The sequence below is a fragment of the Acomys russatus genome, chromosome 15 (genome assembly GCF_903995435.1).
Source record: "Acomys russatus chromosome 15, mAcoRus1.1, whole genome shotgun sequence".
NCBI classification, from domain to species: Eukaryota; Metazoa; Chordata; class Mammalia; order Rodentia; family Muridae; genus Acomys; species Acomys russatus.
Window position 1 is genome coordinate 60,684,127 of NC_067151.1, and position 24,808 is coordinate 60,708,934.

General features: G+C 54.7%; 1 protein-coding gene across 1 annotated transcript; it reads right to left on the minus strand.

The window, feature by feature from the left end:
* Nucleotides 1-6,593: 6,593 nt before the first annotated feature.
* Ntrk1 (neurotrophic receptor tyrosine kinase 1) lies at nt 6,594-24,303 on the minus strand. The gene is made up of 16 exons (XM_051157423.1): nt 24,092-24,303; nt 21,079-21,153; nt 20,788-20,859; nt 18,795-18,863; nt 17,948-18,093; nt 17,627-17,769; nt 14,837-14,969; nt 12,160-12,489; nt 11,578-11,633; nt 11,219-11,321; nt 10,648-10,794; nt 10,219-10,349; nt 9,887-10,059; nt 8,388-8,628; nt 7,972-8,130; nt 6,594-6,919 (listed from the first exon to the last, which is right to left on the minus strand). Exons 1-16 carry the CDS (start codon nt 24,301-24,303, stop codon nt 6,734-6,736), a joined length of 2,376 nt encoding a protein of 791 aa, XP_051013380.1. The 3' UTR covers nt 6,594-6,733.
* Between the last annotated feature and the right edge of the window lie 505 nt (nt 24,304-24,808).

Below are 24,808 nucleotides of genomic sequence, written 5' to 3' on the forward strand. Positions count from 1 at the left end.
CACACACCAACAATGGTCACCCTCTGAGCATTGTAGCTTGTGGTACGTAGAGATGGTGGTGATGGTGGATATTCAAGGCAGGGGTGTCAGAGCCAAGTTTTGTAGGAACCTCGTAGGCCACAGTCAGGCTACTGGGTTTTGCTCTGTGTGGGATGAGAAACCATTGGAATAGCTTGGCCAGAGGCAGGACATCATCCTCTGCAGGATATATTGCTGTGCTGACAGGCTGTGGGGAAAAGAGGAGCCTGGGAGCCTGGGGACGCTGCTGCGCTTCCACAGGAGTTCAGGGATGTAGAGACCAGAGAAGCTGCTGAGGAGCCAGGGCTGGAAGGCTCGTCCCACCCTCAGTGGGAATGGTCTTACCAGGAGTCCTAGAGGCATCTACTTTTCGGGAGCATCGCAGCTCCCAGAGAAGGCTCCTTGACCAAGCTCAGAAAGGCTCCTGTGCATGGATGCCAAGCTGTCTCGCTCTGCTCACTCAGCTCCGCCCCACGGATGAATGTCAACCTTCCCAGCACACAGCTCTGTGTTCCCAGAGGCCCAGAGATGTGACAGCAAACACAAAAACAGAGGGAGGGGACCTCAGATGCCCAGCTTGCCCCCTGTAGGCCCTGACCAGCCTGGCCTTATGAGGAGCAGGGGGTGGGGCTCAAGAAGGCCCCGTGGGAGGTACGTGATGTCTGTTCACTCTCCTTTTCAGCCTCATAAACATCTGGCTACAGCTGCCAACGGGCAGAGTTAGCTTGGCCCTTGCAGAGGAGTGCCAGCCGAGTCCCCTCATCCTCCTGAGGTCCACACACCAGGACCCCCATGTGCCCACATTTCAGTCTGCTGACACACAGACACACTTTAGACCTCCAGTTCCCGCCACCAAGATGGCCACTGTTCTGCATCTGCTCACAGGTTCCAGCCCCTCCTGCCCACGCTCTGCCTCTGCCTCTGCCTCCTGCCGGCTTGCCTGGCACTCAGACCCCCATCTTCATCCCTCCACTATAGCTGCAATCACAGCTCAGCCCAGCAAACCCCTGCATGAATAATTGGGGCTGATTTAGGGGCTATCAGGGGAGGGGGCCGCTAATGGAGCTTGTGAGGGGGGGCATCCTGGTGATGAGGGGAAGTTTGAAAGACAATTAGTCGGACAGGCAGCCTGGGAGTCCCCTAATGTGCTCGTCTGCAGGAGGGGCTAGTGAGGGGCCATGGAAGGAGGGGTGGCCTGCTTCACCTCCACCTACAACCAGGGGTGGAGTTGAACTTAAGGAGCGATCGGCCACTTCCTCAGCAGAAGGCTCAAGGATACATCAGGAGGGAATTCCAGGAAAATCACAGCAAGGGGTTGGGGCAGGAGGGCCATGGAGACACTGTGGAGACAACAAGAAACTGAAGAAGGCATCAGGAGTTCCTGCTGCTCTATAATACACACACACACACACACACACACACACACACACACACACACACACGCATATGCACATTCACACATGTACACATGCATATGTGCTTACACACACACATACACACACACACACACACACACACACACATACACACACTTGGCCCAGATGAACCTGATCCCTCGCTGGGGACTGGGGACCAGCTCCTGATTAATACTAACATTAGCCCTGAACACTCACTGTCCAGCCTCCCGTCATTAATTACCTCTTCTCCCACCACACAAGAGGGGAAGCTAGCTCCTCTGGGGCAGAGAAGTGAGCTTCACAGTCCCTGAAGAGAGGAGCCCCAGGCCCTACTCAGCCAAGGTAAAGGGAGGGTGGGAGGAAAAAGTTTCCTTCTGTGCCCACCACCCGACCCTGGACCTCAGCACCTCCCTCTCTTAGCCTCTAGCAGACACTCACGGGGGTGGGAGGCTGCCTGGAGACGGCGCACCTGATATGTAAGCCCTTCTGGCCCACATCCATCTCAAGATGTGCAAAGCTCCAGGTTGAGAGACAAGATCCCACCAGCCAGCTCCCCGGGCATAGACCATGCAAATAGAAAGCTGGATCCACAGGGTCAACGTTCCCCTGTTATCAAAGGAACAACCTGCTCAATGGCTGCCCAGGGGCTGGTGAGGGCCTAGGACAGTCTGGGAATCCCCTCCCACAGCTATGGGTGTGCTCACATTCTTTCGAATATGTACACAAAATAGTCCAGTGTCAGGGTACCAAGACCTGAGCCCTCCTCAGCTCTCCCATCCCCCATCTCCCCAGGGCTGTTAGTCACAAACCATGTCTCTAGTGTCATCCGTTGACCAGACCTTGTGTGGCTGCCATTCCAGAAGAAGGGGTAGGGGCTCAGTGGGAATCTTTCTGTGCCCCTCCCAACACCTCCATGTACCCCATTATAAGACCAAATGGGCCTGGAGACCCAGCAATCAATATCCCTCAAAGATGAAGACACTAATAACTTTATCCCTCTTGTCCTCCACTTCTCGCTTGCATTAGCCCTGACCACAGGCCCCAGGCAGCTGAGACCTGCAGTGGGTAAGCCTGGAGCTGAGTAACCCCTTCAAATCCAAGTGTGAGGCACGGGATAGACTCAAGAAGGTTTTCTGACGCTTGAGACAGCAGGCAATAAGAGATCAAAGTCAGTACTCTGACACTATTAATTGCCAGAGAACCGACCTAAGGGTCCATAACCCAGAAAACACCTGCCACAAAGTACCAAGGTTCCTATCCCGTCTCCTAGGCTACCCAAACAGATGAGTCAGGAGAGACATTCCTGCTGGGAGAGCCAGGGAGTTTGAGGGCCAGGAATAAGAAGACAGTGGGTGTGTGGCTTAGCCTTCCCTGCACCAACAAGGAGACATAAGAGTCTCTGTCCCACAGCCACCCCACATCTCACACACTCCACTCAGGTAGAGGGGAAAGTTGGGACTGGCGGGGGGGGGGGGCAGTATCAAAGAATCTCTTCTCAAACATTGCGGTCCCCAGGACACCTGATCGTACTCAGGATGGGATAGATTGCCATTCCGAAGATAAGCAAGGCTCCAGCTGGGTGCCCAAGGCCTGAGACAGGCTAGAGAGAGAGGAAGGAAAGGAGAAGAAAAATGAGGAGGAAAGAACACTGACATAAGAATGGTATATCTCAGCGGAGCACGGTGGTGCATGCCATTGGGAGGCAGAGGCAGGTGGATCTTTGAGTTCGAGGCCAGCCTGGGTCTACAAAGTGAGTTCCAAGACAGCCAGGGCTACACAGAGAAACCCTGTCTCAAAAAGAAAAAAACAAAACAAAACAAAATAACAGTGGGTCTCTATCGGGCACTGGCTGGAGAGCAGGCCCCACCAGGAGAGCTTTACATGAGGGTCTACACCTCCCAGCATCCCTGTGGGGTTATGCTATTAGTATCTATCCCATTTTGTAGAAGACACTAAAATACATAAATGCTGAGTGACAGCACTCATAAATGGCAGAATGAAGCTTCAGAGTCTAGTTCACCTAACCCAGCAAGGAGGTGAAGGGGGGCTCAGCCTAGTGGGAGGTGGGTGACAGAGCTCTGGTGTCAGGGGCTGGACTCCAGGCAAAGAAAGGCAAATCACCTCTGGGGCTCTGCCCTGCTGGGTCCTGGGGCTCCTGGCTGCTGGCTCTTTCCCTCCTAGCTTGCTCCTGCAGCTGTGCCCTTGACTTGTCTCTCCCAGCTGCAGCCTTCTGCCCCAACTACTGGCAAAAAGTCTCCATTTTTCAAAGCTGGGAGGGAGCGGAAAGACTAGGAAAGTTGAGAGTGTGTAGCCAGTTCATCCCCTGTTGGAGGTGACTGGGTAGCCAGGCACCTCCAGCAGGATAGGAGGCTAGAACCCAGGGTCCCTGTGTCCTGGCTTCTCCAGTGACTGCCCTGCTCCTGCCAGCACTGGGTAGCCAGCCCAAGGCCACAGAGGAACATGGCAAGCTCTCTCCAGCTATTTCTTACAACCTCAGGGCCTGTGAAGTCTACAGTTAGGACCTGCCCTCAACCCGAGGGACACTGACAAGGTGACATAGCTTCCCCCACGCAGCCCTAGAAACCTGTCTACAGGGTCCTGGGATCTGGCAGGTATTCTAGCCTCCTTCTGAGGAGCCAGTTTTGAGGGAGCAGGAGAATGTCAGGTTCCTTCAGAGACCTGTTCCAGGACTGGGGACCTGAGGAGTCCACTAACTTGAGCACATCACTTCATCCTCTTCCCCTGAGCGAGAGTGACTGACTGAGAGGGAGCCCGGTGCCTTTGGTCAGTGCCCCAAAGCACCCCGGCCTCTCGGAGCATCTCTTCCGGCCAACCCGGACCAGGCCCGTTGTCTGAGGAGGGAGAGAAGGGGGGGTAGTATCACCTACCCTACGGCCCCCCAGTTGCTGTCTGTCTTAAGCCCCCCAAAGTCCCCAGGGCCCCATTCCACCCATCTCCTTATAGCCATCCATCTCAACTGGTGCTCAGCCCCTGGGACTGAGGGCAGCTAATGGACTTGGCACAGCCAGGAGGTAATTAACAGAGAGGGGGCAGGGGCCACATTGGGATAAGGACATTGCTAATGGCAGTGAGACCCAGCACCAATGGGAAGGAACGCTGTTCATACGTGCTCACATGCACACGCCTCCACCCAGGCTGGCCATGTGCTGTAGGCCTGGGTGCCGTGGACAAGTGTGTGAATCTCCATCCATGACAGGGCAGGGCAGGGGAGGCCACTCTCTGACAGAGGGTATGGTCTCTTCTTGCCCCAAAGCAAAGCTTCACGCCGTGTTGTCTGAAGGACTGGTAATCGCCTCTGCAGTTTCCCAGATGCCTCTGCCACTTTCCCAGGAGGTTTCTCTTTTGCCCAAGCCACATTCCTGGAACTCTGTACCTCTCCTGTTCAACGTCTCCAGTAATCCTCCAGCAGAGCTCGGGGGGTCTCCCATGCCCCACAATCAACATTAGAAACGGCCCATAGGCTTCTCAGGTCTCTTCTGCTATCGGGCCTCCAAGTCCTGCCCAATCCTGCTCAATGCAGCAAACCTCAGTGCCCCAGTGTGTCCCCCAGGCAGGGCCTCCAAATCTGCTAATACCCATCTCTCACCCACAAAAGGATCCAAGAGGCAGTGAGATGAAGGAGCAGGCAAACCCTGTAGGGGTCCTGGGCTCTTAGGATTCTGCCAGCTGCTGTCCATGTCTGTGTGCCCCTCGTTCCCTTTGTGTCCCCATCTCCCTGTCTTTGCACCTCCCTCTGAAGTCTTTTAGCCTCAGGATCTGTAAGGTCTTGTCTATGGCCTCACCTGTCAGAGATCTGATGCCTCCGTCTGTCCCTCTTCTACAGTGAAGCAGCACACCGCCTATCCCAAGGCAGGAAAGGAAAGCCTGCCAATGAGGCCTCTGGGGACCCCCCCCAAAAGCCCCCCCCCCTCCATCAGCCTGCCGCCTTGGGCTAGCCCTCCATTAGCTGGAAGCAGCCTGGACAAGAGGCAGACGCACTGCAGGGCCCGGCCCAGGGTGATAAGAACAGATTGAATCACAGGAGGCAAGGCAGGGAACTGGGCACCCAGGCACAGGAGCCAGCCAGCCTTTGCCCCAGGAGCTGTGTGAGCGAGCATGTGAGATAGCAGGAGCCCAGCAGGTGATGGGAAGTGAAGGCTGATGGCCTAAACACTGGCTGCCACCGCTCCGGGCCCCAGGGTAAAGGCAAGCCTCTGTGGTGGCAAGGAGGCCTGGCTCTGCTGCCCTGATATGGCAGAATTGGGGGAATATTAGGCCCTTCAGTTCAGGCCGCAGAGCAATGTGAATCCCATTTGTCCTGTGAGTAGCGTGGGACAGCACCAGAGTTCTGTCCTCAGGAAGTCATCTTGCCTAAGCCTCCACGGCCATGCCCGCCCCCCCCCCCCCCCCCGCCCCAACAAGTGCTATTCTCAAAGCTTCAGGGCCAAGAAGGAGAACAGGGGAATATATCGGGTCCTGGTCCTTCATCTTCAGTCTCTCTCTCCCATCCCCACACCCACCCCACAGTGCTGGGGATTAAACCCAGACTCTCACACATACCAGGCAAGAGGTCTGCCACCGAGCTATTTCCCAGCCATCTTCTAACCTGTTTTGAGACAGGGTTTCCCTACACTGCCCAGGCTGGCTTTGAACTGACTCCAAAGCCCAGGCAGCCTCCTGAGTAGCTAGGGTTAATGGTGTGTACCACCAGGCTCTATTCCTTCAATCCTTACCCTTGCTGTAGCCACATGTACACACATACACATACACACGCACTCACACACACTCGCACGCTGTGCGCGCACGCACACACGGGGACACACACACACGCATGCACATGCAGTTTTCCTCTGCCTTGTCCATTTGTTCTAACGTGTTCTAAGTGCTAGAACGCTTTGTCTACCCCTGGCCCCAGTGGCTGCTGTCCTGGCCCTACTTTCCTTCCCCAGCGTCAGCCTTTGTGAAAACCAAACAGAGACAGTGAGGGTGTGGACAGGCTGTCACCACCAGGTGAAGGGTGAAGATGAAGTGGGAGACAGCTGCACAGAGCAGGGAGCCAACCCAGAGGGAATTGACTCCAGAGACCCAGAGACGCAACCCCTATTGAGTCCCAAAGCCCTTTCCCCCAAGAATGGGCAAGAGACACAGGCAGAGATAATAAATATAATTGCTATTATGATGGATGCTGGCCACGAAGCAAGGCCACCCTCCACTCCCTGCCTGCCGGTCCCCTCCACATGCTGAGGGTGAGAGAGTGCGGTAGCTGCTGGGCGCTGAGGGAGCCCAGGGTGGCCCGACACCCAGAGAGCTCTCGGCTCCTAGCCCAGAACGTCCAGGTAACTGGGTGGCGCCTGCACCAGGGCCTGCAGGCGGGCGTGCACATCCTTCATGCTGTGGCGCTGCTGTGGTTCTCGCTGCCAGCAGCCGCGCATGATGGCATAGACATCAGGCGGGCAGGCGCGCGGCCGCTCCAGCTCCCGGCCCTGTGTGATGCACTCGATCGCCTGTGCCACAGGAGAGACAGAGAGGAGAGCAAACTGAAGTTGGGGTGGGGGGGCGGGTAGGGTATAAAGGTTACAGACGCCCCCACAGTTGGGTCCTGCTTAACTGAACTGTACCATACCCAGAAAACTCTGAGGCTCCTTCCTGTTCCAACTCTGAAAAGTAGGACCGGTTTAATGCCTGACTCTAGGATTGCCTCCAGAAGGCTAGTGTCACACCCAATGATGACTTGCCAGGTGGGATGAAGAAGGTGAGGACTCCACTTCCCAGTTTCGGAATAAAAAAAGAGCAGTGTGGGACCACAGCCATAGCCTTTGCCGGGGCCCGGGGGCGGGGGGGGGGGGTGTGTGAATGTACGTTTTGGTTTAAAGCAGAGGCAACCCTTCTTTCTCCCTTTTCCTGGCACCACTCTGTGGAGATGTAGCTGAAAAGAAGCTGTAGCAACAGTTCAGACTCCAGCAGGGCTGCTGGGGGCAGCTACAGGATCTAACAAAGAGATAGTGACAGGGAGCCGGTTGGAGAAGGCGCCCGGAGCCTCTTCCCCTGCTCCACATCCCCATTAAAGGACTCAGATTATGGGCAGCACTAATTCCATTCCTTCTCTCAGTGCTTGAGAAAATTAAAATCTATAACCCTCTCCCCCCACCCCACCAGCCTCGGGGGAACAGACTGCATTAGAAGGAGAAATGGAAACTGACAGCTGTGAGCCAAGGAGGAGGCTTGGGGGAGCTGCTGGGGAGACAAAACACCCGGGGTCTGCTCTAACTGTGGCCAGCCAGGAGGGCAGCAGAGGGTAGGGCTGTCCTTCGCCATCTAACCTCCAGCCTTCCTGGTGTTCTATCAGTCCCTTCTTCCCCCACCCTCTCCCCTCGGCCCTGTAAATGCCCACTGTGACCTATAAAACACACACAGAAGCATATCCTGGACTCTCGGGGTCTCCAGGAGCCAGCTTGGCATGGGTTTGGGAGACTGAGCAAGAGAAAGACCAGGAGAGGAGAAAAGAAATGGGGCTGCGGGCAAAGCACAGGGCCCCAGGATGCCTGGCAGGGCTAACCTCAGTGTTGGAGAGCTGGTACCATGGTTGCTTTCCGTAGGTGAAGATCTCCCAGAGGACCACCCCGAAGCTCCACACATCGCTCTCGGTGCTGAACTTTCGGTAGAGGATGCTCTCAGGTGGCATCCAGCGGATGGGCAGCATGGTCCGACCCCCCACCTGCAGAGATGCACTGCGTCACCTCCACTGCGGGCAACCTCAAAGCCATCCCCACCATATTTAAACACAGACGGCATGCCAGGGCCAGGCTGAGGGACCACCCAGGGCTGAGGTGCTGGAAAGGATAGAAGGCCAGAGCCCAGAGCCCACGCTAGTAGAGGAAGAAGAGGGCAAGCTGGGCTGTGCAGGGTCTTTAAAAAGCTCCAAGCCAGGGTGTGTGCAGTATGGATGCTGGGGAAGAATGGAGGGACCCTTACGCGGTAATAGTCCGTGCTGTAGATGTCCCTGCTCATGCCAAAGTCTCCGATCTTGACCACTAGCCCCTGACCCACCAGGCAGTTGCGTGTGGCCAGGTCCCGGTGCACAAAGTGCAGGCTGGCCAGGTACACCATACCTGCAGCCACCTGGCTAGCCACAGCTAGAAGCTGCCCAAGGCCCAGAGGACCAGGAGCCACATCCTCACCACCAGCCAGCAGTTTTGCATCAGGTCCGTGGGACCTGAGAAAAACAGGGAGAGGGAGAGGAAGAAGCTGAGAGGGAGGGGAGAAGCTGAGAGGGAGGGGAGAAGCTGAGTGGGAGAAGGAGCTGAGGGGGAGGAGGAGAAGCTGAGAGGGAGGGGGAGAAGCTGAGAAGGAGAGGAAGGAGCTGAGAAGGAGAGGAAGGAGCTGGAAGGATGGAGCCCCAGGAGCTGCGGAAGGGATGCCTAGAGCTGGGTATGATGAGGGACTAGGGGCAAAAATGGAGGAAAGAAAGGAGGAGGCAGCTGTCTGGGGAGTTGGAGTAAGGGAGAAAACAGGGTTGTCTTTCTCCACAGCCAACAACACCCCCAGGGATACTAAGTCCACAGCCCTCGGAACTCAGCTCCAGCCTCCAGCTGGCCCTAGACCCCATTACTGTCATATCACTCAAGCACAGCCTTTGCTGAGACAGCTGTTTCTGCCCCCTGCCCCACTCTGCCCCGTGAAGGGAGCCTCTCTAGCTCCAGGCCAGCAACTTGGGTCCTCTTGGAATCTCCTGTCCCTCTCCCCACTTTTGTCCACGGTACCCAGCTATTCCTTGGTCACTTTTCCCTTGCAAAGATTTCCTGGGTGCCCCATGCCACCACCCCCAAATCCAGGCACTCCTAATCACTTGGTGCCACTCCCCACATGCCTGCCCTTCCCAGACTTTTGCTGGTTGCTTCGCCAGCAGGTGCCTTTTCCAACTCGCTAGGTGTTTATTGAACACCTCTGAGACCACGGCACTGCAGTAGGGAGTAAAGTATGAATAAGCCCACACTCAGGGATGAAGACGGCGAAGGCTTCCCGGAAGAAGGGGCATTTAAACTGAGACTGTAGTCCAGAGCACCGAAGCCTTCCTTCCAGACTTGCCTCAGAGGCTCTCCTTCTTCCCTGATGCTCCAGGGAGCACCACCAGCTGCTCCTCACACAGCCTGGGCCCCATCTGATAACATCTCTCTAGCTAGGCCTGCACTCTATCCACAAACAAGCAGATAGCTCCCCGTGGCCTGCCCTTGACTGGTCCCTCTGCCAATCCATCTCCACACACCTTAGTGCTGGCTCGCCTGACCTACTCTGAGCCACGCAGGGCCCGTAAGTCCCAGGGCACACTCCTATTCAGGGCCTCTTGTAGCTGAGTCCTGTAAACTGCTCACAGGAATCCTCACTCCCTGGATCTGCTGGGGGAGGCAGATCCCCTGGCAGACAAGCAAAGAAGGGGGCAGGGACAGAGACTGGGACTGGATGGGTCCTTGTACCGGAGGAAGCGGTTGAGGTCCCCATGGCGCATGTACTCAAAGACCATGAGCAGAGGGCCACCCTCAGTGCAGACTCCGAAGAAGCGCACGATATGCTGGTGTTGTAGCATTGTCAGCAGCTCAGCCTCACGCTGAAAGTCCTGCCGGGCACTCTCAGATGCCTCCTTCAGTGCCTGGGGGGCGGGGAAGGGGGGAGGCAGGGTCAGGGACAGAACTGGAAGGGCCCCCAATCTCATCTCCAAGTCTTGTTCCATTCAAATGTCACCATCCTGATCCACGATGGTGTTCTGAGGGGCTCGGGCCAGCCATCCCTCCCAGGACGACAGCCTCACCTTGACGGCCACCAGCATCTTTTCCTGCTCATTCAGAAGGTTGTAGCACTCAGCAAGGAAGACCTTTCCAAAGGCTCCCTCCCCTAGCTCCCACTTGAGTATGATGTCACGACGCTTGATGTGATGGACACCTGGGAGGGGCTCGAAAAGTCAGAAGGCAGCTCTGGCTTGGGCAGGATGGGGCAGTGGTTAGAGCAGTGTAGACACAGGAAACAGGGTATGGGTGGGTGGGAGCATCTGGGCAGAGAGAGTTCAATGTGGGAGGGGAGGCCCTGGACAGGACTGGAGACTGGGTTGACTCGGAGATACGGTGGGGAGAGGCCTGAGTAAGCACAATATGAGCCCGGGGCTTCACGCATGCACACACACACACACACACACACACACACACACATGCTCACACTCCCCTACTGTAACCCAGCTCCTCACAGGTGTCACTGAAGTACTGTGGGTTCTCCATGATGTGTCCCTGGAGTCCGGAGCCTTTGCCCTCGGTAGGGGAAAGAGAGCTGCCACCCAATGTCATGAAATGTAGGGACATGGCCAGTCCATCCTCTGGAGCCAGCACAGCAGGGCCTGGGGAAGAGACACACTTGGAGCATCAGAGCCCAGGCACCATCTCCATCCTTGCTCAGACAGATTGAATAGTGCCAGGCTCCCCGCTGACTAACTTGCAGGAGGGCCAGAGTAGTGACAGAGCAAGACAGTAGGCAAGGGGAGGGAAGCAACAAAGCCTCTCTTGACCTGGCTCCTGGCACCAAAAGCCTCCCCGGCTCCTTCTCTTCAGACCCACTCAGTGTTTGACAACTCAGTCATCAAGTAAGAGCTGCTGGCTCTAAAAGGACCCCTCCTCAGCCCAGCACACACACAGCCTGAGCCCCACAGACAGCCCCCAACTATGTGCCAAACACAGGCCATAGATGGGGAGGGCCAGCAGAAAACCAAGCCGCCAGTAGGACAGGTGGACAGACAGACAGATAGACCTCTGCTGCCAACTCACGGTTGATCCCAAATTTGCTTCTCTGTCCACATTTGTTGAGCACAAGGAACAGGGCAGAGAGGAAGAGGGCAGCGGAGACGGCTAGGCCCACAGCCACGGAGACCTAGAAGTAAGGTCAGGTCTAAAGGCGTCTGTACTCTGAGCTTTGCAGAGCTCCATCCTACAGGGGAATCCAGAGCCACGCCCCCAGCCCCATGCCCAGCTTCTTTAGTGACCCCAGCTAGCTGGGAAAACAGCTAACCAAGCACAGGACCACAACAGAGGTGAGTAGCCTGCTGTGGCTCCAAAGGACAGGCAAAGGAGGCATGCCTGGCCACCCTGCCCCACGTGCCCCATCAACTTCCACATCCCACACTCACCCCAAAAGGCGTTTCATCTTTCTTCTCCACTGGGTCTCTTGATGTGCTGTTGGTGTCTGTGGGGACACAGAGCACAGAGGGTGGGCCTTGGCACAGCCTGCCATGTCTCCTCCAGCAGCTCCCCACCCTGGCCACAGCTCAGCGTTTGGCCAGCTAACTCTCCCCTCTGCGTCAGGTCTGAGACGACACAGCTACCCTCTAGCCCAGGCAACTCACCCACTGGCGAGAAGGAAACTGCAGCAGGGAGAAGGAGAGAAAGCAGTCAGAGGAGGGGAACAGCGAGGCCCTCCCCTCGAGGATGCTCCTTTACGGGGTGGGATAGACTGCTGGGCCTCAGGAGAGAGGGAGCTGTAACTGCCCAGAGGGCATCGCCCTCTCTTTAGCCTGGATAGGTGGAACAGCTCAGTGCCTCAGCAGGCCTGGCTTGGGAGAGAAGCAAGGGTGACAGACAGCATAGAGCTGGCCACCAGCCCTCTGTACAGGACAAAGCATTCCACCTCTAAGAACCAGACCTCTCTAGATTTCTGGATCTCTACCCAGGTCCTCCCAGGAGCAGGGCAGGGTTCAGGGCAGTTCTCACACCAGGGATGGGGTCCTCAGGGTTGAACTCAAAGGGGTTGTCCATAAAGGTCGCCATGACGGAGTGAGAAGCCTCGCCGTAGGGGTTGGCAGCCATCAGCGTGTAGTTCCCGTTGTTGACATGAGTGGGCTGGTTGAGGCGAAGGCAGCCATGTCGAACGGTCTCGTTGCTCAGCGCCGACTCCAAGAACTGAGTGAAGATGAAGCTAGTCTCGTTGAGCACGGAGCCATTGAAGAACCAGCGCAGGGAGGGTGCTGGCTGCCCATCCACAGAGAAGGGGATGCACCAGTGGTGCTGCTCCACCGCCTTGTCCACACGCACGCTGGGTGGGACTGCGGGAAGGAAACACGCGACAGAAAGTGGGCAACTGACTGGAAGGAATCCCGGGAAGGAACAAATCGGGGGTAAGGTCAGAAAAAAAAAAACAAATCAGCAGACCCCAAGAAACCCTCCAGGAGACACATCTGGAAGAAAGTTAGTGTATGGTACTGCAAACAGACAAAATCAGAGCCTCAGGAGACACAGATGGAGCCTGGGACGGGCCTGGCGGTGCTGGCCTGGCGTCCAAGCCACTTGGGAGGTCTTGGGTGTCAGCACAGTAAAAGGAAGGAAGAAAGAAAGAAAGAAAACAAGAAACAGTTTTGAGATAGTCTAAATCCTGAAAAACTAAAAGCCCGTCAATAGGGGCTGGAGAGATGGCTCAGGGGGTTAAGAGCACTGTCTGCTCTTCCAGAGGTCCTGAGTTCAATTCCCAGCAACCACATGGTGGCTCACAACCTTCTATAACGTGATCTGATGCATACTGTATACATAATAAATAAATCTTTTTTAAAAAGCCCATCAATAGAAAAAAGTATATATGTGTAGCACATGTGTATAAACACATACAATTTACATGAGAATTCTCACATACCATGGAATGTATGTCGTACATGAAGGAATTAATAATTGCTGTTGTTGCTGCAGATGGATTTCACAAATATAAAGTGTGGACAAAGGAAAATGGATGAAAAAATAATACATTAGGTTTTCATTTAGATAATGTGTAAAAAACAAACAAAATTCTATTGATAGGGAAGCAGACAGGTAGAAAGGTATTATTTTTAAGATTTATTAAATATATTCATATTTTATGAAATATGAGTGTTTTGCCTGCTTGTATGTATGTCTACCACATGTGTGCCTGGTAACCGTGGAGATCAGAAGAGGGCATCAGATTCATTGGAACTAGATAGAGTTACAGATGGTTGTGAGCCACCATGTGGGTGCTGGGAATCCCGCCTGGGCCCTCTGCAAGAGCAATCTGTGCTTTTAAACAATAGAAAAATGCTCATAACTGCTCTATTTACAGCCCCTGTGGAAAATTATTTTAGCAAGGAAGTGTTTAAGATAAAAATTAGGACGGGAAGATGACATTAAGGACTGAGGGAGGGTGTCTTCTGTAGTCCTGGCAAGGGTAATTCTTTTAGTTGGTTGGTTGTTGGTTGTCTGTTTGGCTGTTTTTGTTTTTTTGAGACAGGGTTTCTCTATGTAACATCCTGGGCTGTTCTGGAATTCACTATGTAGACCAGGCTGGCCTCGAACTCACAGAGATCCCCCTGCCCCTATTTCTCAAGTGCTGAGATTAAAGGCATCCACCACCACTCATGGCTTTGGCAAGGGTCATTCTTGCTAAAAAGTAAGTAGGTTATCCAGGTGTGGCAATTTTGCAGCCCCAGCAATTTTGGTTTTTTTTTTTTTAAAGATTTATTTATTTTATGTATATGAGTTTTCTGTCTTCATGTATACCGGAAGAGGGCATCAGATTCCAGTATAGAAGGTTGTGAGGCACTGTGTGGTTGCTGGGAATTGAACTCAGGACCTCCGGAAGAGCAGTCGGTGCTCTTAACCGCTGAGCCATCTCTCCAGCCCCAACCCCAGCAAGACAAGAGGATCAGCAGTTCTGCTGCTGCCTGGGTTTGATTGCAGGACCCCATCTCTAAACAAATAAGTCAGTGACTAATGCATGTGCCCGATGCGCACAGCTATGTGTATGTCACAATAAAAGAGAAACGGCGCTGGAACACAGATTAAAGATAATGTGCTGGCAAAGCTAGAGAGATCAGGCAACAAGCATAACAAGGAACTCACAGAGGAATTCCCCTCTTCTCTAACTAGCGCGCTCATGTATGGCCCCTTCCGTTACACCTAAGCTCGTCTAAGGACACGATGCCGAACCCACTTAAGCCTCCTTCGCTACAAGTCCAGCCCTGACCTCTTTCTACACAGAGTTCAGTTTGCACAAATGTCGGCCCAAGTAGAGAAGCTCAGTGCTGGGCGCGTGGAGGCTCCGCCAGCTATAGAGTGGTTATCCCAAACCTAGACTCTACTCCTAAGTGAAGCAAGTAAGTAAAGGTGGGAAAGGCCTTAAAGAGGAGCAGGCAGCGAGGCCAGCCTGCAGCTGGTGCTGAGGGCCTCAGGTAGCAAGCTTGGGCAGCGGGCCAGAAAGAAATCCATCTCTAACCCTCTGGCCTTGAGGAGCCTCCAGGACTTCCCAAGCAGGATCAGGTTTTCATGGGAATCTGGAAACAGCTGGGAGGGAGCAGCTGTGGAGACGCCCACTCACCCTTCCATCTACCCCTCCCCCCCTCTTTTCAGGGAAGAGGAGATGGGTTGGGGGGTGGGTGCAGGGTGGCTTACAGGAGACGCTGACTTGGGCAGAGACCTCAGCCCGGCCCACATCATTCTCTGCCCAGCACGTCACGTTCTTCTTGTTGAGGCTCCTGGTGACACTGAGCAGGTCTAGCGCCAAGGTCGGCAGATCTTCAGATTTCTGGTCCAGAGAAGAGAGGGTCATCAGAAGGGGCCTCAGGAGGCATAGGCGGGAGGCAGGGGGATACAGCTGACGCGTTAGGGAGCCCTTTGGCCCCATATGGGAAGAGGGGGGCTGGGAAGGGAAGTGGGAGCAGATCTGTGACAGAGAACAGTCTCCTTTGCAGTTTGTAGAAGGAAAAAAAAATCAGAAAGATCTAAAGCACAGCCAACAGTCTCAAAAACAGGTATAGGATAGTATCCTAAAATGGAGGTGCCGATCAAGGGGCTGAGTCGCAGCCACGGAGCTCCTTCCATCACTCGGCCGTGTAGCTCATTGGAGAGCCAACTCATTCCTGGCTCACAAGGTTCTGGCAAACCCAGTCTCAGCCAAGGAAGGTCAGGAACAAAGGGACCCATTAGCAGGTTGTAGCTACAAGCAGCTTAGGCGACAGTATCGCTTCCTTCGGCAAAGGAAAAAGATGCCAGTGAGTGACATCAGAGAGATGAAGCGGACAATCCTAAATTATCATCAAAAGATTACAACCGGCTCAGATTATCTTCCTAAGAAACCATGGCTGCGGTCATGTGGAAATTATGACCTTTCAAGAATTCTCAATGTATTTTTTCCAAGACAGGGTTTCTCTGTGTAACCTTGGCTGTCCTAGATTTGGAAAATTCCCAATGTTGGTGAGTTCAGCAACTGCTTAAAAGTTGAAGAACTGGGCAGAACCTTCCAATTTCCTATCCCCAGCCCTACCCTGCTGGAATCTAAGTCTTGCCATGTAGCTGATCTAGAATTTACTCTATAAACCAGGCTGGTCTTGAACTCAACAGAGACCCACCTGCCTCTGCCTCCCTGAGTGCTGGGATCAAGGCTTGTGACGCCACTACCCAGCAACTTCAGAGGTCTTGTTCACCATGTCACTGGGCTCTAACAGTGGGCTCTGCCCATCCAGGAATTAGGAAGCAGACCTATAGGATAAGGGTGTTCAGTGTGGGCACTCTCGCTTTATTTTTTTATATTTTTATTTTATTTTTATTTTTTTAATTTTTTGGTTTTTCGAGACAGGGTCTCTCTGTGTTAGCCTTGGCTGTCTTGGACTAGCTTTGTAGACCACGCTGGCCTCGAACTCACAGCGATCTGCTTGCCTCTGCCTCCCGAGTGCTGGGATTAGAGGCATGCGCCACCATGCCCAGCTGAGACCCTCACTTTAAAAGGAGAGTCAGCACCAAATTCTGGAAGCAACAGGGAAAACGGCTGCTGCCTAGTGGGTCCTCCCACTCAGAGTGCAAGGTTGCTGGCATAAGTACTAGAGAGGAGACCGGCAGAGGAGAGGTGATGCCGTCTTCAATCAACTTTGGAAAGCCCCAGTTTCTGGTATCTCTTTGGGGAACTGACATGTTACTAACACCTGTTTCCTGAAAACTGCCATAGAAAAGCCACGCCCAAATGGGTGTGTTGAGGGGAGAGCAGCCAGTTCCAGGACAGGGGGCTACACAGAGAAACCCTGTCTGGTGTGGGTGGGGAAGAGACCTCCAAAGTCAATTGTAGCAAAGGCCAGTTGCCTGAGAACAGATCCAAGGCTCAGGTAAGAGAGACAGAGACCAAACAATGCCCAGAGGCAGGGAGGATGGCAGAAGGCCACCATGGCTAACTCAGCTTACAAATAAGAAAACCTTTAATTCCAGCACTCAGGAGGCAGAAGCAGGTGGATCGCTGTGAGTTCGAGGCCAGCCTGCTCTACAAAGCAAGTCCAGGACAGCCAAGGCTACACAGAGAGACCCTGTCTCGAAAAACCAAAACAAACAAACAAACAAACAAACAAAAAAAAAAAAAAAAAAAAAAACCCCAACAACAACAACAAATAAGAAAACCAAAAACTGTGGGCAAAAATAGAGATTTTCCCCCCTGAAAGTTATTCCAAGAAGTAATTATTGAGGGCTGAGAGGAAGGCTCAGTGGGTAATGCACTTGCCATGCAAAAATGAGAGCCTGAGTTTGGAGCCCCAGAACCTCCATAAAGCTGGGCTCAGCACCATCGTCCTATGACGCCAATGACTGTGTACGTGAGTAGGGAGGCAGAGACGGGGCACTCTTTGGAAGCTCATTGACAGGCAGTGAACAAGAAAGGGGAATAGGACGGGAGGTGAGGACAGACATCTGAGCTTGTCCTCTGACCTCCACATGTGTGCCAATGCACGTGTATGCACTCAATTTTTACAGTTTGTAGTGTGAGTTGGAGCCAGCTGCCCTTCACTAATGTGTTCAGAACACACCCAAGAGGATGCTGCCTCCTGAGCGATCAGGGCAGTCCAGCAGCCCTTGTCACTGGCCCCAGGAGTGGCACACAGATCCTGCCCTGTCCCCAAGCCTCAGTTTCCTAAGCTAGAAAAAGGATATATGGGAAGAATAACCTGTCAGGTCCCTCCTGGTCCCACATGTGAGCTATAGCCCCCTCTCTGGCAGCCAGCATTGTGTTCAAAGATGGAGCCCAAGGCCTAGCTGACAGGTATCCAACAGACCTGCCCTGAGGACTTTCTGTTGCCTGGCTGTCATCCCTAGCCTGAAGTCCGAGCCATCTCTGTCCTTCCAGCCTCCCTCTGTGCCCCTTATTACTTTTTCTGTCTCTTATGGCCTGGTCTTTGTCTCCTCCGACGGGGCCACAAGGCTTCTCACCTTTACTATGGCTGACCCGTCCAGCTCTGTGAGGATCCAGCCAGCCTGCTGTAGGGCCTGCCCCTCCACCTGGCACTGCAGAAATACGTCCTTCCCCACTTCCACCGAATCATTGGACATCTGGATCTTCACTGAGGGCACACCTGCCACCCAGGGTACGAAGGGGCATTAGAGCCTAAGTGTAGGCTTGTGAGCCCCACCCTGCTCATCACCCCAAATCTAAGCCGTACACCCAGCCTTCGGGGTCCATTGCCCTTGCCAATGCTACCCCAGCTCCCCCCAGGCAGACCCCAGGCTTCCCCACCCTACAATAACACCTACCACAACTGGTGTTGAGTGGGAGGAACTGGTCCCCAGGACCAGAGCCTTTAGGCTTCTGCGCATGCTCGCCACACAGTCCCTCCTGCTCCCAGCGCTGGAGCCAGTACAGGGCACAGGAACAGTGCAGTGGGTTCCCTGACAGGGTCCTGTTGGATAGCGGGTGCTAAGAGTCAGGGAAAGAGGGTGCAACAGGTCTGAGGAGCCAGGAGGCTGTGCTCTGGAGATGGTTGGCTACAAAGGGGTCTAGCCAGAAGGGGAAAGGTTTGGGTCAGGTCCGTAGCCAACACAGTAACAAGACTTTAGTTACCAAAAGAAGTAAGGGCAGACTGTGGTAGATGCCAGCTGAGGGCAGCATGGGATTCCTTTAGCCTAGCTCTAGAGTGAGAAGGCCAAGCATGGTGACAAGGAGGGTGTCTTGCGATGGTCCACAGGCTGTAAGGACCTAGCACACACGTGGGCTATTGTGTGCACTGGGGATGGAGATGCACCTGTGGTCAAGTTGTCCTCAAGTACCAAGGTGGGGCTGTGGTCTGTTAAACACAGCCCTGAACCTCTGGACACACACAAGTACTCAGTCATGCTGGCTTCGCAGCCCAGCCCAGCCCAGCCCAGCCCAGCCCAGGGTAGAGCTGTAGTCTCTGCTTTGACAGAGGGGAGGGGATGACAGTCATGCAGCTAATCCACAGTACTAGCTCACTGACACAACACAGTCTCCAGAGATGACCACCTCCCACTCATCCCCTGCTGCACACAGACACAGTGACATATAGTCCTGGAGACACATGCATACACAGCCACGTATCTCACACATACTGGCCCCTTGCCCTGTCCCTGCCCACACACTCACAGGTCCTGTAGAGAGAGGCCCTGCACAGTTTTCCAGGAGAAGGACTCCAAAGCATTGGAAGACAGATTCCTGTGGGAAGACAGATGCCCTGAGCCAGTGACCTTACTCTGACCCAATCCCAGGCAGAAACCTGAAGGAGAATGCTGCCCCCTCCCCAGCCCAGGCAACTAGAACAGTCTCAGAGAAGTAAAGTGCTATGCCAGGTCCGGCTTTCTGAGTACAGTCTTCTTCTTGGGACAACAAGGGTTAATCCCACTTAACCCCCCCTCCCTGACTCTAGGGAGAGAGATCCAAGGGAACAGCTCCTCCCCCCCCCCCACTGCCCCCTCCCACACCTCAGCCCCAGCTGGTGAAGTGCTGAGGCCACAGCTGGGGCACAGGGTTCCATCTGTGCTCCCCACCAAGGAGGAGAGGAGGACCTAGGTTCTCACAGTCCCCTCCCCCACCTAACCTCAAGACATTGATGTCTCAGTACTTCCTCAGGCCCCCTCCCCTTCCTTCCTGTCCTCCACAAGCACTTCAATTAGGAAGAGGCCTAGGGAGAGAGGCCTAGCTCCCCAGGTGAGAGAGAGAGAGAGAGAGAGAGAGAGAGAGAGAGAGAGAGAGAGAGAGAGAGAGAGAGAGAGAGAAAGAGCCCAGGCAGGGTTCTGCTCCAGGGCCCCTGGGAAACTGCTCCAGCTCTCGGTGCTCTGTGACTACAATTCACCACCATGTCCAGCACCCTCATCTTTGAGGAACATGCCCTAACCAGTCTCCTTGCCTAGCCACCTTTGAATTAAAGAGACCAGGTATGGGTAGGAACCCTCACCATTGGCCCCAGAACACCATCACCTTGGGTTAGATTAGAGCTGGGTGTCGCACCTGTCCTACCATGTATAGCCATGCGACCTGAGGCATCAAGAAACAACTAACTTGGGCTGGAGAGATGGCTCAGTGGTTAAGAGCTCCACCTGCTCTTTCAAAGGTCCTGAGTTCAATTCCCAGCAACCACATGGTGGCTCACAACCATCTGTAATGTGATACAGCGCCCTCTTCTGGCTTGCAGGAGCACATGCAAGCAGAGCACTGTATACATGATAATAAATAAATCTTTAAAAAAAAAAAAAAGAAACAACTAACTTAATTCCCAGAATTTTCATCTATAAAATGGAGACCATATTTTCTCTGTCCCCAGGCTGATTGCAAGCAGTCATGGCCATAGGAGTCATGAACTGCCACCCAGTACACGTTTAAAAATTCTTTTTGAGTTTGGTTTGGTTTTGGTGGTGGTGCTTGGTTTTGGTTTTGGTTTGTTCTCTTGTTTTTGTTGAGACAAATGGCTGGCCTGGGACTTGCTATGTAGCCAAGTATGAGCTAGACCTTCAGACCCTCCGTCTTTACCTCCCCAGCGCTAGGATTGCAAGCATGCATCACATGGCTTAGGAGGGTGTGCAGATCAACCCAGGGCTTCCTGGCTAGGAGCCAAATACTACCACATCCCATCTGGGAGTTTAGAGGACCCAGCCTCCAACCCAGGGACTGCCAGGGACCCTAAGTGCATCTTCTACTCACTCCATATCTGTCTGTCCTCTACAGGACAATCAGCTCTCAGGAATGAGGAGAGTGAGGAGGAGTAGCAGACGGAACATACCAACTCCCTCCCCAGTTGGCCCGTGGCGAGGTCAGCACACCCCCACAGGAGAGGAGATGATATTCTGACCAGAACCAGGCATCTTGCTCCTGCCCCTGGCTCCCTATGAACCCCAGGCAGAGAGTCTGGGCAGGTGCTTATGAGGAGTGTCTCTGAGGCATGGAACATAGAAATGAGGCAACAAAACTTCTAGCCTGATTGGGTGAGAATCAGAACACCGAAGCAGAAAGAAATGCCCTAAGGAAAGGAGACCAGACTGGACCTTCCTCAGGACAGTTCACTGGGAAACATAAAGCCCATTAGCAGCCCAAGTCTGGTGGTCCTCCTCCACCCTGCCCCCATCGATCCAGCCTGGCCACTCACAGGTGACTGAGCTGAGGAGTGAAGTTGAAGGCATCTGGGGCCACAAAGCGGAGGCCACTCTTCACGATGGTTCTACAGAAGGGGTGAGATGAAGTTAGGCTCTGCCCTCTGCCCACCCAGCCCTGTGGAGCCATGCACCCCTCTCCATCCCTTAGTGTCCAGTTACCTGGACCCCCTCAAACCCCTAAGACTCCAGACACCTCCCAGATTCTCAGGTCTTCCCAGACCCCAATATGTGTGGGCACCCACCACCCTGTACCCAGTCCCACCCTGTCTACCCTTTGTCCTCACAGGCTTCTCAACTCCCCCAGGCCCTGCAGGTCCCCAGACTCCAGGCGTTGAAGATGATGTTGGTTTTCCACATAGCTGCAGGGAGAGGGGAGAGGGAAGAGGGGTGGGCCAACAGGGGGGAGGGGTGGACCAACAGGGGGGAGTGGTGGGCCAACAGAGGGGAGCCAAGAGGAGAGAGGAGTGGGTCAACAGGGGGGAGGGGTGGGTCAACAGGGGAGAGGGGGAGGGGGGGGCCAACAGGGGAGAGGGGTGGGTCAACAGGGGAGAGGGATGGGTCAACAGGGGAGAGGGGTGGGTCAACAGGGGGGAGGGGTAAGTCAACAGAGGAGGGAGGAGGGGTGGGCCAACAGGGGAGAGGAGTGAGTCAAGAGGAGAGAGGAGTGGGCCAACAGAATAGAGAGGTGGGTCAAGAGGGGGGAGGGGGTAAGTCAACAGGGGAGAGGGGGGAGGGGTGGGTCAACAGGGGAGAGGGGTGAGTCAACAGGAACCAGGACCTCAATGGAGTTACCTGTGCCCATAACTGACCCACCTCTCTCCCATTCGCACTTTACACACCAACTCCTGCACATGCCCCCACATGCTGACATGACGCACAAGTCACACATGTACATACCTGCTTGCATGCACCCTCACCTTTACATACATGCAGACTCACACATGCCTCCTGCAGCACATAGGCAAGTGTATCCTCCTACCCCCATCCAAGGACACACAGGAGCAAAGCTCCCATAGACTTCTCCCGTGCATGCACAGATGAGAAGCTGTGAAGACATGTTTAGTCAAGGCACAATGCCATTCTCAGCTTGGGGCTTCGTGTTTACAGCAGGCTTCTCCAGCACACACAATAGGGGCTCAACAATAGGGGCTGGAGACTCACTTCCACAAAGGTCAAGGCTGCGGGGAAGGATGCCCCAATTGCCATGCTAGTGTGTGCTCCCAAACATACTTGCTCTGAGGCTACTAGCTGGGGTCACTGACACCAAACACACGCGCGCACACACACCACCACCACCACCATCTCTGCCCCCTTCAAAATCTTTAGTTCTTCCCCACAGTAGCCCCTACTTTCCCCCTCTCCAGCACTTTTCCAAAGCAAGCAAGAAGCATAGAGCTGTTAAAACAAAACAAAACAAACCTCCTAGCCCCTCCTTAATCATGAAGGACCCAGGAAGGGAGAGGGGAGGGTGGAGTGGATGGAGTCTCAGCGTGGGGGGTGAAGAGAGATCGAAATACAGTGTGAGACACGGAGAGGCTGAACGAACTAGGTGGGTGGCAGAAGGGGGGGCGATCAACAGTGGGATGCGGGGGAGAGAAGAGGGACATACGGATAAGGAAAGGGAGACACTGAGGCAAAGATAAGGACAGAGAACCAGGGAGAATTAAGAACCAAGGAGCGGGGGGGGGGGGGGGGGGGGGAGACAGCAGAGCCAGCAGCTCTTGGGGGTGGAGTGGCAGTGGTTACCATCCTATCTTGTGGATCTGGCATTTTGGAGTTCCTGTGAAGTCACTCCCCTGTGGTGACACATCCTCTGCAGTGGCACGTCCATGTTCTCCTCTCTCCTCCCACGACCCCCATGTGTGTGCCAGGGACCCCTGACTCACAAACAGGTCTCAGAACCCTTCCCCCTGCCTGCCCTTTTTTTTTTTTTAACATTCCCTTAGTGAAAAGAACAGCAAGGTGAGCAAAATCAGTCCAAGTGGCGCTTGTGTTTTCCTGATCCCAGCCTTGACCCCCGTAGAGCGGGATGTGTGCCTGGCCTCACCCTGAAGGCCTGAGGAGTTGTAGCTAGCCACGTTGACGGGGGCTAGATCCCTGCTCTGCCCCCCGGGGCTCTCAAGCTATAGAGACACCCGGGGAGTTGCTGAGAAGATGTGAATGGCTGGGTATGTACTAGCTGTCAGGCGGTATGCTCCACGCCGCCTCATTTGTTCAGATTCATAATCAATCTGTCTATTCGAATCCATTAGCTCCTTGTTAGCTATGCGGGGGGGGGGGGGGGAGGGAGGGGGGAGGGATCTGTGCAGAAGGAGTTGGGAGGATCAGGCCCCACCCAGGGGGGACATCTCAGCTTAACATCCTGCCAACCTCCTCTTCCATAGCACTGGCTTGTCCACTGCCCACCCATGCCCCCCATCACACACACACACACACACACACACACACACATCGCACCCCGTCCCTGGGCTGGACTCCCTTGGAGCCTAGAAAAGCTCTGGAGAATGAGAACACCGGTGGAAACAGTCAGGAGACTGGACTCTGGTTTGAATGGACAGGCCCGCGGAGCAACAATCCAGACCTGGTGCCCATCCCACCATGCCTAGCCCCAGACCACGACTAGGCAGTCTCCTCTCTTTTGCTCTCCCTAGGGCCATTAGAGAGAGGTTGAGTACCTCCGTTAATTACCACAAGATGCCTGAGAAACTCGGTGCCAATCACTGCAGGCCGCTGGCTCCACCAGCACGGAGAATGTTCAACTATTTCCCAGCCATCACTGTGTGATGCTGAGTCCCTCCAGGTCAACTATGCTCGCATAGGTTTCACTACCTGCTAAGAAAGTACTTGAGTATTTTATAACTGATTACGGCAGAAAGCCAAAGTACTGCAGAGCTGAGGGTTACTCTCAGCTCTGGACCTGGAAAAGGAGAGAAGACAGCAAAGGTCTTGCTGAATTCTACCCAGCTAACCATTCCTCCACCAGGCTCTTGAATAAACCCCACAAAGAGGCTCCTATCCTAGATCGCTGGACCAACACCTGGTCCACCGAGTTTCTTGCTCTGCCCCAAACCAGCACCCCAGCTACCCTTAATCCTGGGCGACATCCAGACAGTGACTGCGCGGCTTTGCCAGGGTGGTGGTAACAGCGGCAGAAGCCGCTGCAGCTCAGCCAAAGATTACACGTGCCAGTTTCTTACAGCGTCCAAGCTCGGCCCCTCAAGCCAGAGGTAAGTGCGCGCCCTCGGAGAAGGACTGTGCCCTCCTGACCCCGCGCCCCACCCCCTGCCACACACTCACAGCTCCGTTAGGTTCCCGGCGCCCTGTAGCCCGCGGAGTGTATCCAGGGCCCCTGCCCTGGTGCAGCGCAGCCCCGAGGGGCCCACGGGACAGCAGGCCTCCCGGCAGGATGCGGCGCAGGCAGAGGCCAGCATCAACGAAGCCAGCAGACCGCCTAGCCCTGCGGCCCGGAGATGCCATCCCAGCTGCCCGCGCCGCTGGCCTCGCAGCATCGCGGCGGCGCCCGCCTAGCTCGGGCCCCGTCGGCCGTCCGTGCACTCCTAGCTGCTGCCGCCCGGCCTCGCGCGACACGTGCGCGGGGCGGTGTTAAAGACCAGCCGCCAGGAGAGGGCGGCACCCCAGCCCCGCCCCGCCCCGCCCCTCCCGCCGATGCCCCCAGTGCCCCCCCCCCCCCGCGTCCCTTTCGGAGCCCTAATGCCAGCTCGCCTCCCTAAGTCCATCGTGGCTGCAGGAGACCTGGGGAGACGGACTGCCACAGATTGCCTCACAAGTGTCTTCTGAGACTGGGGGAGCTAGGAAGCTGATACGTTATTTCTTACAGTAATAACAGCTGCATTTCCAGATTTGCCGGACAGAAAGAGATTGAGCAAGGAAAAGGTTGAAATCCAGGTCATTCCAAACAGCCTCACGGTGCACTTTGCCTAAGAGAGTATGCGTGTCATTTGGAATAAGTTAGATGAACGTTCTCCAGAGCCTAGCAAGGATGAGAATGGCTGG

Excerpts from the sequence above, each read along its gene's own strand:
- Ntrk1 (XM_051157423.1), bottom strand. The coding sequence starts at position 24,303 with ATGCTGCGAGGCCAGCGGCGCGGGCAGCTGGGATGGCATCTCCGGGCC. Across the intron at positions 11,634-12,159 it reads CCCTGAGGACCCCATCCCTG|ACACCAACAGCACATCAAGA; the intron begins GTGTGAGAACTG and ends GTGTCCCCACAG. Across the intron at positions 10,795-11,218 it reads AAGCAAATTTGGGATCAACC|GCCCTGCTGTGCTGGCTCCA; the intron begins GTGAGTTGGCAG and ends TCTCTTCCCCAG.